Source organism: Pleurodeles waltl, chromosome 9 (genome assembly GCF_031143425.1).
Source record: "Pleurodeles waltl isolate 20211129_DDA chromosome 9, aPleWal1.hap1.20221129, whole genome shotgun sequence".
NCBI lineage: Eukaryota > Metazoa > Chordata > Amphibia > Caudata > Salamandridae > Pleurodeles > Pleurodeles waltl.
This window is the reverse complement of record NC_090448.1, coordinates 456,484,577-456,500,734: the sequence shown is the minus strand read 5'-3', so window position 1 is coordinate 456,500,734 and position 16,158 is coordinate 456,484,577. Positions and strand designations below refer to the sequence as shown.

The 16,158-nt window shown below is 45.4% G+C and overlaps 1 protein-coding gene across 1 annotated transcript in view; it reads left to right on the top strand.

The window, feature by feature from the left end:
• The window catches only part of TDRD9 (tudor domain containing 9), a 2,107,755-nt gene that overhangs the window by 1,451,935 nt on the left and 639,662 nt on the right, over positions 1-16,158 (top strand). Inside the window, exon 26 of the mRNA XM_069207577.1 lies at positions 7,332-7,436. Within this exon, the coding sequence (XP_069063678.1) occupies positions 7,332-7,436 (105 nt within the window). The remainder of the gene's footprint in view (positions 1-7,331; positions 7,437-16,158) is intronic.

Below are 16,158 nucleotides of genomic sequence, written 5' to 3'. Positions count from 1 at the left end.
GGCATGTTTGGTATCAACCATGTTGAAATCATGCAACTACACTGATACCAGTGTTAGTTGCATGATACCAAGTACTTTGTGAATTCCTTAGAGGCTGCCCCAGATCTGCCTGTACGGCCTTGCAGGATCTGCATGCCAGCCCGCGCTGCTGCTGATCGTAGACACTGGTCTGCCCCCTTCCTTGTGAGCTTAACTTGAGCAGGGGAAAGCAGAACAATCTGTTTCTTGTAGAAGAGAGGTGTAACCTCCTCTCCTTTAGAACTAGGGGTCTCTTGGCTGGGATGGGGTTGCCTCATAGCACCACCAGACTGCTTTGAATGGCACATTTGGTGCCCTCCTTGCGTAAACCGGTTTGCACCAGTGCAGGAACACCCCCCTGGCTGCTAGTTTCTGCCATCTTGGAAACAAGATGGACAGAGGCCCCCTGGGAGCATCTGACTGGTTAGGCCAATTAGGCTATGTCCCTGACCCCCTCTGATAGGTGGGTCTCTGCAGATAGTGTCCAACCCCCTTTTAGGGGTACTTAAAGGCTCCCCTAAGGGTGGGTCCCTAGATTCGTCGAGCAAGACTCTACAAGGAACTCTCTGCAAGACACTTCTGTAACCTGGCATCCAAAACCACTGCTGGCCTGCCTTAGGAACCTGAAACAAGACTGTATCCAGCTGGGAGGGCTCCCACTGCAATACTGTTTCTCCAGCTACCTCAAGAATTCTAAAACATTTGTGGCTGTGCATCCTCCCAAGTCACAAGGTCTCCGTTTGCATCACGAAAGCAAGAAGAAATCGCACTTGGAGTGAAGAAGTCACTCCCCTGCATTCGCAGGCAACTCAGCGATGACGACCGGCTGGTGGATCCTGCTGGCTTACGAACATCTAAATTCTCTGCTACACAGGTGGTGATTCTGTGGCTCTTTCCTGGTCCTTCTGGTCTTCTATCCAACTTGGGAGACAGTGGGTCGTTGCTGTAGCCACTGGGATGGAACCCCTGTGCACTCCGTCTGTTGCTGCAACCAAGGCATGTTGACTCTTCCTCCAGGAGTCCTTCAAGCTCCAAGAAGCCCTAGCCACCAGCACTCTTCAACTCCAAGAACAGCATCCACCCTGCAGCTCTTGCGGTGTGGGAGTCCTTGCTTGTTTTGCTGGTGAGGTCTCTCTGTGCCTCCCTGTTCCTGCTGCCAATGGGTCCTCGTGGCTATCCTGCTTGCTGAGGGCCAGCCCTTACTCCCGTTGAGTCGTTGGGACCTTCCTGGTCCCCAAATTCCTGCAAACTTCCCTGCATCTTCTTCCTGCTTTTCCAGTGCTTGTTTGTGGTTCTGCCTACCACTGACCACTCTGCAATCCGGTGACCAATGTGGAACAGCTCATGGGTGACTCCAAGGATTTTCCTGCATCACTTGGACTCTGCAGCTGTACTCCTTCCTTCACGGACCTGCAGGAACTTCTCCTCAAGAAGGGGGGGGGCATTTCCTACCTGCAACGTCTGGACATCTCAGAGTGGTCTGGACACTGTCCACTTTATTCAGGTTGTTCTTGTCTGGAATCCGCCCTTGGGTTCCTCCAACCTCCTTCACGGATCGCGTCAACAGCTCGAGAAACAAGGCTCCCATTGACTCCAACGAAGAATTCCAACGTCACTTCACCCCTATGCACCCGGGCTACTTGGTGTAGGCACTTCACTGTCCTGGGTATCCACAGATGGGGGTACTATTGAACCTTCCTTGTGCTAACTGGATTCCTCGGGGTCCTCTGAAAAGGGTCCTGAATCCTGGAAATTCCAATCGCGACGGTCCTGTGTTAGTCTACGGGACACCCTGCTAGATAAACACCTCTGCACACGGACACCTGGGGGAATTCTGTTACTAACCTTGGGGGATTTCGTACTCCCCCCAGCCCCTGTGATCCTAACACACTTACCTTGGTTTGGCATATTCAGTTTTATACCACTTTCTTAGTATATGGTTTGCCTGCCCCATAGGGTCCCATGTATTCCTATGCTTTTCCTGTTTGTTTCTAAGTCATTTTCTGTGTGTAGATATCTCCAAATGGAGATATACCAATATTAGGATAGTGCTAGTGTTATAATAAAGAATACTTTATTTTTGTAACACTTGGTGTGGTTCTTTCTTGTGGGAACATCACTGACTACTGTGGTTTTGTAAGTGCTTGATAAGCCTGATCTGCTTTCCACAGCTACCCCTCGAGAGCTTTGGTTATTTAGGCGCCAAAGCACTAACACTAAGGGTTCCCTGGACTCAGTATAGGTTGCCACACCATAGGTGTACACCATCAACTGAGCCAGCCTCCTACAATGCCACATATAAAAAAGATGGGAGGGGACACACCTTCCCCCCCCTTCTGGGCTTTATTTAAATATTAGAGGGGTGCAGTGCTCACACCCCTCCACAGGATCTTTAGAACCATGGGGACCACCAATGTCCCACAGGTTAAGTAATAACTTGGAGGGGGACGTGCTGAACCACTTTAGTGGCCTTGTAGGCCCCGGGAACCTCCATCTCCCTGGGGCAACATATCTAAGTAAAGGAGTGGAGTGGGGGTGTGCTCCGTGCCACCCCCCTCCTCTCGGGCCATATTCAGCCCATGGACCACCACCTCCCCCGGGGTGAACCCAAGCAAACTGAAAGGAGGGGCCTGCTTGTCCCTCCAACAGGAACCTTTAATGACCCTGGGGACTGCCACCCCCTAGGGTCGGCTCCCACATTTGGGAGATAGCAGTTTGCTTTCACTTGGCAAAAGCTTTGATCGCTCCCGCTAAGCAAGAGTTGACTAAGCCCGCTCGCAGTGGGTGGGAGGAGAAAAACTGCTTCCGCTTGCTGGGAGTGGATAAAAGGATTGCTCACGCACGGAGCAGCATTTTCAGCAGCTCCTTGCATGCGGGAGCAATGCCTGATCCCTCTGGAGACGGGGAGCCAACAGGGACCGCGGGGGCCTTGAGGCTCTCTCCCCCGCAAAGCCACTATGTTTTCTCAGCAGTCTTATTTGAAAACCTATCTGAAATCCTTGATGGATGTGTTTCCATGAATGCTCTTTCGCTTGTACAATCCTATGTAGTGACTTAACAAGTGGATTCTTTGTCATCATCTGTTGAGAATAGAGCTCATCTTTCTCTCTTTTGACCACTATGAATATGCAAAAGGACCTAGAAGCCCCACTTGTTTGGCTCCACCACATGTATGTAAGTGCTGTGCAATTTCTTCCCGGCTATTTCCAGGATGATGGACAGCTTACCAGAAGGTTCCCTCAGCTTGTTTCCCACCGAATTTTGAGATGCGTTCTTGTTGCAGAGGAATATGAGCACGTCTCGACCCAACAAATACGCACTTATTTGTTTGTTTTTTTTAACCAGATTTTATTGATTTTATGAACAATTCAAAGCAGTTTACACTGTACTTCCTTCTTCACATCTCTCTGTATAACACATTAGACTTATTTATTTATTTGCGCACTTAAACTGGTAGAGATTAATTCTTAGTAAACATTATTTATTTGGTATCATCAAAATCCAACTCCCCCCCCCTCTTCCCCATTCCCACCCTAACCCCTCGGTCCGGGTACTTATTTAATGATATTACATCTGCAATAGGAAAGCTGGAGACTTTCAATTAACTTAATTGAGTCTCTGGGGGTTATTTGAATGTGTAGGGGTCAGCTGACTTTCTCCATGAGAGGGCTATATTCTGTTTTTGAGAGCTGAATGATTTTGTGTGTTTGTATAGGCAACTTGGACTTGGCTATGGAGTGTCGGGGGAGTGCTGTATGGTTAGTTCGGTTCTTAGTGAATCCATGATTAATTCCCAGTTATCTGATACTTCAGGAGGTCTGATCCCAGTTCTGGCTTCTTTTTGTAGCAGAGTACCTTCGGCAGTAGCCCACTTAAGTAGTTCATTTTTCCAGTTTATTAGTTTAGGGCCCACAGGATTTTTCCAGTTGCTGGCTATTTCTCTTTTCACCAGGGTTAGGGCTAAGTCTCGGAATCTGTCTGAGGCTTTATGTTTAGTGGAATGTGTAAATGCGTGCAAGAGGCAGGTGTCAATTGAGCATGACACAGTCCTACTTAGTATCTGGGATAATTTTGGGCAAATCTCAGACCAGTAAGATGTCAGTGTTTGGCATTCCCAAAACATGTGATTGAATTCTGCATCTATTAACCTACATCTTGGACAACACTCTGTGGTGTTGCTGAAGTATTTGTTAATACGGGCGGGCGTAAGGTAGGCTTGATGTAGGACATAAAAATTAATCAGTTTAAATCTGGCTTTCCGCGAAGCTTTAGGTGAGTTCTGTAGTATACGTTCCCATTCTATTTCAGAGATATCTCTGTTAAAGGTTTTTTCCCATTGTTGTTTCAGGTATGGAAGGGGGACTGTATTATCTGCTCTAATCAAAGCATATAAAGTAGAAATAACCCTAGTCTTGGGAGTTGAGGATGCCAGGTCCAACAAATAAGCACTTATGACATATAATTAAGAGGAAGAACCGTTGTTTGGTGGAGATTTAACTATTTCTAGTCTCCTTGTCCACAACTGTGCATGGGGTTGGATGCCTATGAGGGGTTGGCCGGAGGGCTTGGCCCTTTGGCCAGCCCATGCCATGCAGGGCCAAAGGCCTGTGTTAACCTTAGAAATTCACTGAAAAAAACAAAGGTTAGAGGGACGTAATATTTATGTTCTGAATTTACACACACAAAAACCATAAAAGTTCAGCTATTGGAGCTATTTCAAGTAACTATATGTCATGCCCTACTTACTATAACTCACATCCTCGCTATGCACAGCTAATTACCTCCCATATTACATTATTCATTAAATCTTCTATGGTATCATTGATCTTATCACTGCAACATTTGCAGTAAAATTATTGATGTGCTACCGCCGTGCACAGCTTTCACAATTTATAGTTAACTTAGGGCACGAGTTATAGTTACTTGAAATAACTCTAACAGCTGATTTTCTATGGGTTTGTGCGTTTAAATTCAGAGCCTAAATATAACATTACTCTAACCTTCTTTTTTCAGTGAATTTCTAAGATTCACACTTGACCTTTGGCCGTGCACGGCGTGGGCTGGCCGCAGAGCCTGGCCCTTTGGTCAACCCCTTGTAGGCATCCAACCTTCAATCTAAAAGATATGCTGGTACACATATGAGCACGCAATTCCACCTGAACTGAACAGGGACCATAGTGGAACTTAACCCTGGTGACAGTACATTTCCAGTATGGGTCATGTGCAGTTTGTGCTTTCAAAACTGCAACAAAGGAGAAACTCACAGACAAACTTGCTAGGCAACAAAGTTCCCACACAAACCTCAACACAAGAAACTGTATATATGTAGTCACATGTCCCTGTAATAAGAGATATACATATAGGGAAACCGACAAAACTGGTCAAGACAGGAATCGTGGAACACTGTAGTAATATCCGGTGTAAGAGAATGACCACTAAGATGTATACACATTTTTTGACTGAGGGACATTCCTCTGACGATGTATGGTGGACGGTTCTGGAGGTGTACACACACACACACACACACACACACACACACACACACACACACACACACACACACACACACACACACACACACACACACACACACACACACACACACACACACACACACACACACACACACACACACACACACACACACACACACACACACACACACACACACACACACACACACACACACACACACACACACACACACACACACACACACACACACACACACACACACACACACACACACACACACACACACACACACACACACACACACACACACACACACACACACACACACACACACACACACACACACACACACACACACACACACACACACACACACACACACACACACACACACACACACACACACACCCCTTGAGTGGGTTGAATTACAACATCCTATTTAGCAAAATAACTAGCTAATCACTTTGGGTTCTTTGGCAAACATGTCACCTGCCTTACTACTGCACTGTCCGACACCACACTTAGTAAGAGCCTGATCTCACCATAGTGTATTAGAGGTGTTGGCCCTCTCTTAAAAAAAGTTGTACCTTGCCTAATATGATAGCTCAATAATGGGATTGGTTCATTACATTACTGTACTGCCTCACATTGACATTGGTAGACCTATGGGGAACTTAACAAACTTAGGGCCTGATTCTAACTTTGGAGGACGGTGTTAAACCGTCCCAAAAGTGGCGGATATACCACCTACCGTATTACGAGTTCCATAGGATATAATGGACTCGTAATACGGTAGGTGGTATATCCGCCACTTTTGGGACGGTTTAACACCGTCCTCCAAAGTTAGAATCAGGCCCTTAGTCTTTTATTCTTCGTACATGAGTAACCTTAGACTTAACATTGTGAGTGTGTCTTCTCAATGCACAAGAGTAACTAAGCGCAACTCAAAGATGGCTGTCCTCGACCGGCTGAGACAATGCACATGCGTGACTGAGTGTTGTAGGGATTCCTTCGGTAGTCAGATGACTGGAGACTGTAACAAGACATGATCTGTAAACAGTGAGTTATTAACTTTTGCATGCAAGTAAACCAGAAATCAACATTATGAGTCGACCATTGCCATGCACAGAAGTGACCGAGCACCAATTAAAGATGGCAGACAAATAACGTAAAGCTGTTTCTGACCGGCCATGCCTATGTGCATCCATGACCGCCCGTTGGGAGGATTCCTTTGGTTGTGACCTTTTTAATAGCTATCGTAGACTGTACTGTCTAGTGATAGCCACCACGTTTTTTAGCTTGACAAGTAGACTCATGTATTAAAACTACATTGAGGACTACGTGGCCAGTTTCAGATCACTTCTTTTTGTATATTTTTCACTAACACACAAATTTACACTACATGCCCTTCACACATACTTCACATACAAAATTGGAAAAAAAGATCTCGGAAAAAGAGCCCCTTTGAGGGTTCCTGTCAGGCACTGCAGCGCCGGCCTGACAAGGAGCATGCCCTCTGATTAAGCATGAGACCCATTTGGATGTGTGAGGGCTCACCTTCCTATAGGAACAGGTTCCTCCTATGGTGTTGATCTGACAGGTTACCGTCTTTTCTCCCGGTTTGTTCTGTCTGGAAGGAATTGCATTTAATGGTTATATATAATTGCTTGTTTAGGAGCATGTATGCTGGACCAGAAAGCACTCCTGGTCCCCACCTTTTCTTGAAATAGTGTTTTTTTTAACTACATGTATTTGTTGGTATTAGACACTATTTCTTTTATTGCTTCAAACTAATTTTGAGACTATAGTAATTATTATTTTTTGCAGAATAAATGTAGATAGATTGCCAAAAGCGGATGGTTGAACCAGTGCAGATTTCGTTTGGTATTCCTGAGCACGCTCAAACTATCACAAGTCTTAATCTATCCATTAATGTCACAGAGGTAAGTCTCCTCATTCATATCTTTCTACACTCTAATGTTTTAAACTGAGTTTTAGAACTAAATACAAAATTTAAATAACTTCATGGTGGTATATTTATAACAATATGTATGTATATTTATACTGGGCACTTCTTACTGCTTGCTCATCAAGAATCCCATATGTCACTATTTTGTTAAGTTGGTGCCAGAGAAGGTCCAGGAGAAGAGTCGCAAAGCATTGTCACCAGAAGTAAATATTCTTGTCCCTGTAAGCACAGCCTGCTCTCCTTATAGTTCTTTTTAGAGATGGCCTATGGTTAATGCTAGCCAGAGCTCATGTAGGCAGTAATTCAGTCACTTTCGACATATGTTTTATGGTGGGTTTCATTCCCATTGGGCTCAACTCACAGGGCAGCTATTTGGTGACTGGAGTATTAGTCCTTGTGGGTGAAAATATTTTGCTTCTTTAACTCCGATTTTGGGAAGGTATATGCATGGAGAGGCAAGTAAGTCCTCATTCATTTGTTCTTCCAGTCCCCCAAATTTAACATGACCAACTGAAATCTTAAGGAGGTTAAGCAATTTAGCTCTATCCCTGACAGTTCTGTTAGAGCCAGTACTTAACATTTACTCATTTGTAAGTACCACGCAAGCAAGTGACTTTAATGAGTTTTTACCTGTGCCTCGCATCATTTAGAGCGAAGTACTTTTCTCCACAAAGTAAAGCAAGTATTATTAAATAAAAAGGGTTAAGTTATGGTTAGGGGAAAAGGAGGTGAAGAGGTGATTACTGGTAAACGTGTAAGAGTGAATTCAGGGGTACATGGTAGGTTGAGGTAAAGGGAAGTGTTAGATCTGTGGGGTGTTCTATCCTGCCCCTTCCCAAACTTTTTTTGCCTACCTCCTCCACTTTTCTGACCTCGTTTTTGCTGATAGTAAAACTCTGTGCACTTTACTACGGCTAACCAGTGATAAAGTGCTTGTGCTCTAACCCATAAACATGGTAATATTGGCGTATCCCCAATTGGCATATTTAATTTATAAATACTTAGTAAAGTGGTGGTTTGTGGACTCAGGGCCTGTAAATTAAATGCTTCTAGTGGGCCTGCACCACTGATTGTGCCACCCATTTAAGCAGCCCCATAGCCATTTCTCAAGCCTGCCATTGCAGAGCCTGTGTGTGTAGTTTTACACTGCCATGTTGACCTGGTTAAATAACCCTTTTTCCAGGCCATGGACACCCCAGAGGGGCGAGATGCAATGTGTTCAAAAGGCAGGGCATGTACTTTCAAGTCTTGCATGTCCTGGCAGTGAAAAACTCCCAAAGTCGTTTTTCATTAATGCAAGGTCCCTCTCTCCAATATGATAACATTGAGATGATATTATTACATTTTATAAGTGTACTTCCCAAATCTGAGGAGATAGTCTTTTCAAGTTTGGTGTCTCTGGAATCAAAATTTAAAATTGAAATTTATGATGAAGTTGAATTTTAATTTCCTATTCTGAAAATGCCACTTATACAAAGTTGTTATTTTCTTATTTTAACCGTTTGGTGCCTGCTGCCTGTCTCTGATTCCATGTCTGGGGTGGGTGACAGCTGGGCTTTGTGTATACCCCGTAGACAGACACACACATTGGGAGCTTAATGTGACTTGATGGGCCGCCCTGGCATGATGGGAGGGAGGAGCTGGACTTAGCCTCACTTACACATGGACAGGCTGTGTCCTGTTCCCACTTGTCCTGCATGACACCCTGTAGTGAGTCTGGAGCAAGGGTGGAAAGGGCAGGGCCTCTGTGCACTTCAAAGGCCTGTCCTTGAAGTCATCCCCACTTCAAAGGCACCACTGGGTATACGAAACTGAACCTCAGATGCCACCACTACTTCTTTTTTTTTTTTTGTAAACTTAATTTTATTGGTTAACAAGAGATGAACATAGCAAGTGTAGGGAAATGTATGTCACAGCACTTCAGAGTTGACAGTTCGTATTATCATGAAATCCCTTTTCCCTGCTCCCTGAAACAAACCCCCACCGGTTGACGTTATACAATTCCATATGTATTCAACATTTCAGTGACTGATGTAATTATACCTGGTGTTGTTTTTGATGACTGGAATGTTCATACAGTTGATTCAGTGCTTGCTGAGTTGCAGGATTACACTGTATTTGAAAGTGATGATGTGTACATGAACACAGCAAATTATGGAGAAATGTTCTGTTATAATCATTAGGGACATTACTATCTGCACCAAGCAACTAGACATAGTTCATTATTTAATTACACGCAGTGGGAACATTGTTCAACACCACCTGTGGGGAGCCCTAAATGATACATAGACAAATGTGCTTACTTTTCTGTGCATGACACTGCAAATGCAGAGTCATATTGTTTCAGATCACCACCTTAAAAAATATGGAACTTACTAACTGACACTAAATTGATCTGTTCAGATTCATTTATTTCTCAAATTCATGTAGGGAAGCGTTGTTTAGGGCATGCCTTATTCCTGTACAAATTATCTTTTTAAATGACACAACAAACATCCTGCCTAGGGATAGCAAAAATAAAGGAAATGATTTTGCCCAGTATCCCCACACCAGCCAAATTCGACAATTAGCAATCATTCCTAAGTATCACAGGAAAAGAACTGAATGCTTGGGTTCAGGACCTATAATTCCACACTTTCCAGTTCCGGCGGGTGGTTATTGTGGCCAATAGACACAAATGGGTGTCAGGCGCATTTTATCTGATAGAGACTTCTAGTTGCAGATTCCTTACCTTAGAATGTTCCCCCAGGCGTCAGACTGGCATAACCGACGCCGGGAGCATCGACTGGCGAACCAGTACTGGGGAAGGTACGAACGGCGTCGGTACGAATCCGATAGCAGATCCAGAGGGGACCTTGGTGGCTGGGGCTGGAGCCGCCTGCGCAGAACCCGAAGGGCCCCCAGCTGAACCCCCAGGGCCCGAAGGCACCAAAGGTGGGGTTGGACTGCCCAAACATGTGACGTATGGCCTCATAGAATTAATTCAGTTGGGCAGGGGCTGCTCCGTCTCCTGGAAAGTCGGGGAGGCGCGGAGCAGACCCAGAAGTAGGCTCCAAGGATAGGGGCCTCGAGCATCGAGGCTCATCCTGCGTCACATCAGTCGAGCAACGGGTTAAGTCGAACAATGCCTATTCTTCTTCGACTTCTTCTTACCTGAGACACCTGACGTGGAGGATGATGTGGTCTCGAGGCCTTCCTCGAGTGAGACCGGGATCAATGTGGAGTCGAGTGCTGGGTCACCATAAGCTTGACAGAACCCTCAAGGCCTATGGGTGCATGGGCCGCCACTCTGAGCACAACATCGGGTCATGGTCATGCTCCAGGCCCCACAATCAGACCCAGTGCGTATCTGTCACCGACATCCTGCGGTGACAAGCCTTGCACGGTTTGAAACCGGTCTTCGGGAAAATCCTTGACGCACCAAAAACTAACCAAAAGTGTTGAAGTCGGTCAAAAATCGATCTCCCCGGATCAGCGCGTGGCACGGAAAGAAAAGAACTGATGTCACTGCGCTGAGGCGACGTCAATATACGACTCCCGACATCACGGTGACCACAACGCGAGCGATGCCCACGGAGTCAACCAATACCACTTAATGACGGGCAAAGGTACTGCTCAAAGAAAAATCTCCCAATCCATTCGGACCCTGGGGGAAATTCTAAGGTAAGGAATCTGCAACTAGAATATATCTCTACCAGATAAATCGTTACAGAGGGTAATTAACATGTTTATTAATTCCTCAATTGGTTTCAAGATTAGCCAGCCGGGCGATCGCTTTGTCTCTGGTCAATCCTTGGGTATAGTTACCACATACACTGGGGGTAGACTGTGCCAACAATGGTTAGAGACTAACACCTTAGCAGCAGTTAAATAACATCTAAGTGTCCTATCAGAGGAAGTAGACTTGCAAAATGTCTTGCTAGGTCCAAGAAAGCCATGCACTAAACAATTCCTGTTTGCCATTTACAATGAAATATGGAAGCTTTCTCAGATGGAAGTGGCTGCACGTTTAAGGCAGATAGATAAGGAAAACACAGAAAAGGCTTTAGCAGTTGTCGATAATAGCATGAATACTCTGTCCAACAGAATATACACCCTTAATAATATAGGGTCTTCTGCAGTTGACATCATTCAGAATGACATGTCGCTTCTATACCATGGACAAAGTCCACTGCGTTCCATCATGCAGGTATGTTTGATGTTAAAGATTCTAAAAAAAAAAAAATGGAAGCATACTAACAGTAGTGGCTTGTTCTCTGCTTTTAATTTGTCCAGGGAACAACAGACAGTGGCTAAAAAGGAAGCTAGTTACACCATGCTTGACATAGAAAAGTTGGAAAAGCTGCCTTTCACAGTAGCAGAAAGTCCTTCAGCAGTATGGCTGCTCCGTGGCTTTATAAATCTGCCAATTCCCACTTTCCGTTTTTTGATTTTTTTTTTACATTTTCATGTAGGCAGATATGAGCGGCTATGAGATAGCTTTATTAAAGAAGAGTGGGAGTTGCCTTTCGAGTTCAAGTGTCTGAATGGTGAAACAGAGGTCTTTTTGTGTGGAAGCGAACAAGAGTCTACAGTTAGGTGGGATAAAGACTTTACATTTGCTGATACCACTTCGTCAATTTTGTGAGCACACGGATAACTCTCCAAATTGCCTTTAGTTAATTATTTTTGATAATAGACAAACCATTTTTTGCAATTTTTCGAAAATAATTATTAGCACTCTGTTTAGGTCCCTACAACTTTAGCAGAAAGTTTGAAAAGTCCTTACTTTAGTTGGCCTATCCAAAAACGGGGTTTTAAATTCTTAAAAAGGTCCCAACTTTAGTAAGATAAAAATGACAGATGCAGAGACCAAGACTCAGGAGCTCAACCTGGAACCTTATAAGGCATATAGCTATGACCACTTAGAGAGAGACTGCAGGCTGTACCAAGTTTGTACTGGAAAAAGCCCCGGTGCAGAGAAACTTAAGTTTCTGGTGGCCCAGCACGAAAAAGATAATCCCCCAGTTGAAAAAGATGATGATGCATCTGTGGTGGGTGAAGAAGATCCTTTGGATAATAGTGGTAAAGGTGGTTCCTCTTCTACGAAGCTCCTAAAAGGAGTTGCCTCTCCCTTCACTGAAGGGGATGTTGTTGTCAAATGTTTTTCTGCCTTTGAAACAACCTGTATTGAATGGGAAATTGAGAAAACATTTGGGCACACTGTTGTAGGAGTTACTCTCAGGAAAGTGCATGGATAGGCTCCTGACACTGAATGAGGCAGATCCTAAATCTTGTGACCTCATGGAGGGCACCTTGATTGAGGGCTTTAGATTTACAATTGAAGAGTACAGATTGAAGTTCAGGGAGGCTTGAAAAACCCAGAGCCAAACCTGGGTAGACTTTGTGGACTATTCAGTAAAAATGCTGCGTTGTTGCTGAGCTGGAAACAGGGTGCAAGATTATGATGGGCTGTATAACCTGTTCATGAAAGAGCATCTGCTGAGTAATTGTTTCAATGATAGGCTACATCAACATCTGGTAGACCTTGGTCCACTTCCCCTCAAGAAGTGGGGAGGAAGGCAGACCATTGGGTCAAGACAAGGGTGACCAAAACTACCGCTGGTGGGGGAGACCAAAAGAAAGAGGCCCCCAAGGGAAAGATGGTAGCAAAGCAGAAATAACAAAGAGTCTTCTCAAGGTCCCCAAAAACCTGCACAAGAGGGTGGGCCCAGAGATCCCTAACAGTCTATGGGTGGGTCCAAAGGTAGACACTTGGATCCCAGCAAGGGTTGGTGCCATGACTGCAAAACTAAAGGACACACACTGGAGAGACTAGCTATAAAAACAAAAAGAATGCCTCTAGTCAACCTGCAATAAACGCTGTTGCCCATCTACAGATGGGATCAGAGGTGTGGCCTGACCATGTCAGTGACCCCACAGAGGCAACATTGGTCACTGAGGGTGGGTTAGAATTATCCTGTGCTGTCTGGACGAGTAATAAGTACAAATACAGAGAGCACCCTTTGATTAACGAGGAGAAAGTGGAAACACAGAAGACACAGAAGCTTGTGTTACCATGGTAACTCAGCGTTTGGTTCACTCAAATCAGTTCCTGGTAGGGAAATCTTATCCTGTCACCAATGCTGACAATGAGACAAAGTTCCATTCCATGGCTATGATAACCTTTGATTACTGGGGTAGTAGGGCATAAAGAAGGGGTTGTGTCCTCACCCATCCCAGTAGATTGCCTGCTTGGAAATGACCTGGACCATTCCCCCTGGGCTGATGTAAAACTGAAGACCCATGCAGCAATGCTAGGGATCCCTGAATGGGCATGTGTCAAGACAAAGGCACAGAGTAAACTTCAGAAAGAACAAGGAGAGCTGGATCTAGGGATCCAGAAATAGTGGGACAGCCTCCCAAGAGAAAAGGCAAGAAGACTGGGGGACCAGCTTCAAAACAGATCCCACATCAGGATCCCTCTTCCCAGGATGAGGAGCCACCCAACTTGGAGGAAACCGAGGCTGAAGAGCTTGGGCTTTACCACCAAGAGCTTTTGGCCTCAGGGGGACCCTCTGGGGAAGATCTGTGCCAGGGGCAGAGGACCTGCCCCACTCTTCAAGGCCTGAGGCAGTAAGCTGCACAGGAAGTGTTAGGGAATGCCATTGGTACCCTCAGGGTTTATTCGGAGGAGGGGATCCTGTACACTGAGACCAGAGACCTCAAACCTGGTGCAACCAGGAGGATGGTAATACCCCAGCAGTTCAGATAATTCCTCCCCACTCTAGCGCATGACATTCCCATAGATGGGCATCTAGGCCAAAACAAAACTTGGAGTGGGTTAGTTAACCACTTTTAGTGCCAGGAATGTGCCAAAAAGGTGAGTGATTTTTGTCAGTACTATCCCACCTGCCATGCCACTTGCAAAGCAGATGGGCACTTAAAGGCCCCCTTAATGCCAGTACCTGTTGTTGGGATACCCTTTGAAAGGGCAGGGGTCGAAATTGTTGGCCCCCTTAACCCTCAAACAGCATCAGGACTCAGATACATACTAGTGGTAGTGGATCATGCCACTAGATATCCTAAGGCTATACCCCTTAGGACCATTACTGCACCTGCAGTTGCCAGAGCTCTCTTGAGTATCTTCACCAAGGTAGGGTTCCCTAAGGGGGTAGTATCAGAGAGAGAATCATACTTCATGTCTGCATACTTTAAATACATGTGAAAGGAATGTGGGGTGACCTATAAGTTCACCACCTCATACCATCCTCAAACAAATGGACTGGCTGAGAGGTTTAATCAGACCCTATAAGGCATGATTGGAGGACTCGCTGACAAACTCAGAAGGTGATGGAATGTCCTGCTTCCTTGCCTGCTGTTTGCCTACAGGGAAGTGCTGCAAAAGGGAGTAGGTTTTTCTCCATTTAACTTTTGTGTGGGTACCCTGTTAGGGGACCACTAAGTTTTGTCAGGGAAGGCTGAGAGAAGCCTCTCAAAGAGCCCAGGCAAGATATTGTGGACTGTGCTTGGCCTACATTCAAGAATGGCTGAGTACATGGAAAAGCCAGCAAAAATCTTGAGGCCATCCAGGAGCTGCAAACGCTCTGGTATGACCAGAAATCTGCTATGGTGAAGTTCCAACCAGGGCAGAAAGTTTGGGTGTTGGAGCCTGCAGGACACATGGTCTGGGCCCTATTTTATTCTTGAAAGAAAAGGGGAGGTCATTTATCTAGTTTACTTAGGCAGTTACAAAAACCCAAGGAGAATCATACATGTCAACCACCTAAAGCCCTTCTATGACAGAGCTGATGTGACCATGCTCATGGTTACAGACGAGGGAGCCTTTCCCTAATCTCCTCTCCATCAGTCCTCAAGATGGTTCTCTGGGTGAAGTGGTCTTATCAGACACCCTCACAGAACAACAGCAAACTATTTGCAGGCAGGTCCTCATCCAGTATGCTGGATTATTCTCTTTGACCCCAGGAAAAACAAACTGGTCTGCCCATGATGTGGACACTGGTAACAGCCTCCCTGTCAAGAATAAGATTTATAGGCAGTCAAACCATGTCAGAGAGATTATTCAGGCAGAAGTTAAAAATATGCTGGTTTTGGTTCTCATTGAACCCTCTGTGAATCCCTAGGCTAACCCAGTAGTTTTATCCCCCAAACCTCACTCCAAAGGAGGGAAAAGGGAAATGAGGTTTTATGTGGACTACAGGGGCCTCGACTCTGTGACAAAAACTGATGCACACCCAATCCCAATAGCTGATGAGCTCATAGAGAGACTAGGGGCAGCCAAATATCTTAGTACCTTTGATTTGACATCTGGGTACTGGCAGATTGGTCTGACCCCAGGTGTAAAAGCATTTTGTACTCCAAGTGGGCCTTATCAGTTCACTGCTCTGACGTTTGGACTAAAGAATGCACCTTTCAAAGGTAGGTGAACCAAGTCCTTGATGGGCTGGAATCTTTTAGTGCATCTTATTGGGATGGCATAGATGTCTATAGTTCCACCTGGCGGGATCCCCTGATCCACCTAGGGAGGGTCCTTGATGCTCTGCAGAAGACATGCCTCACTATCAAGGTGAGTAAGTGGCAGATAGGGCAGGGGAAAGTTGTTTGCTTGGGCCACCTGGTTGGTGGAGGCCACGTACCACCCCCAACCCATGATTCAGACCATTCTGGCTTAGGAAGCACCCACAACCCAGAAACAG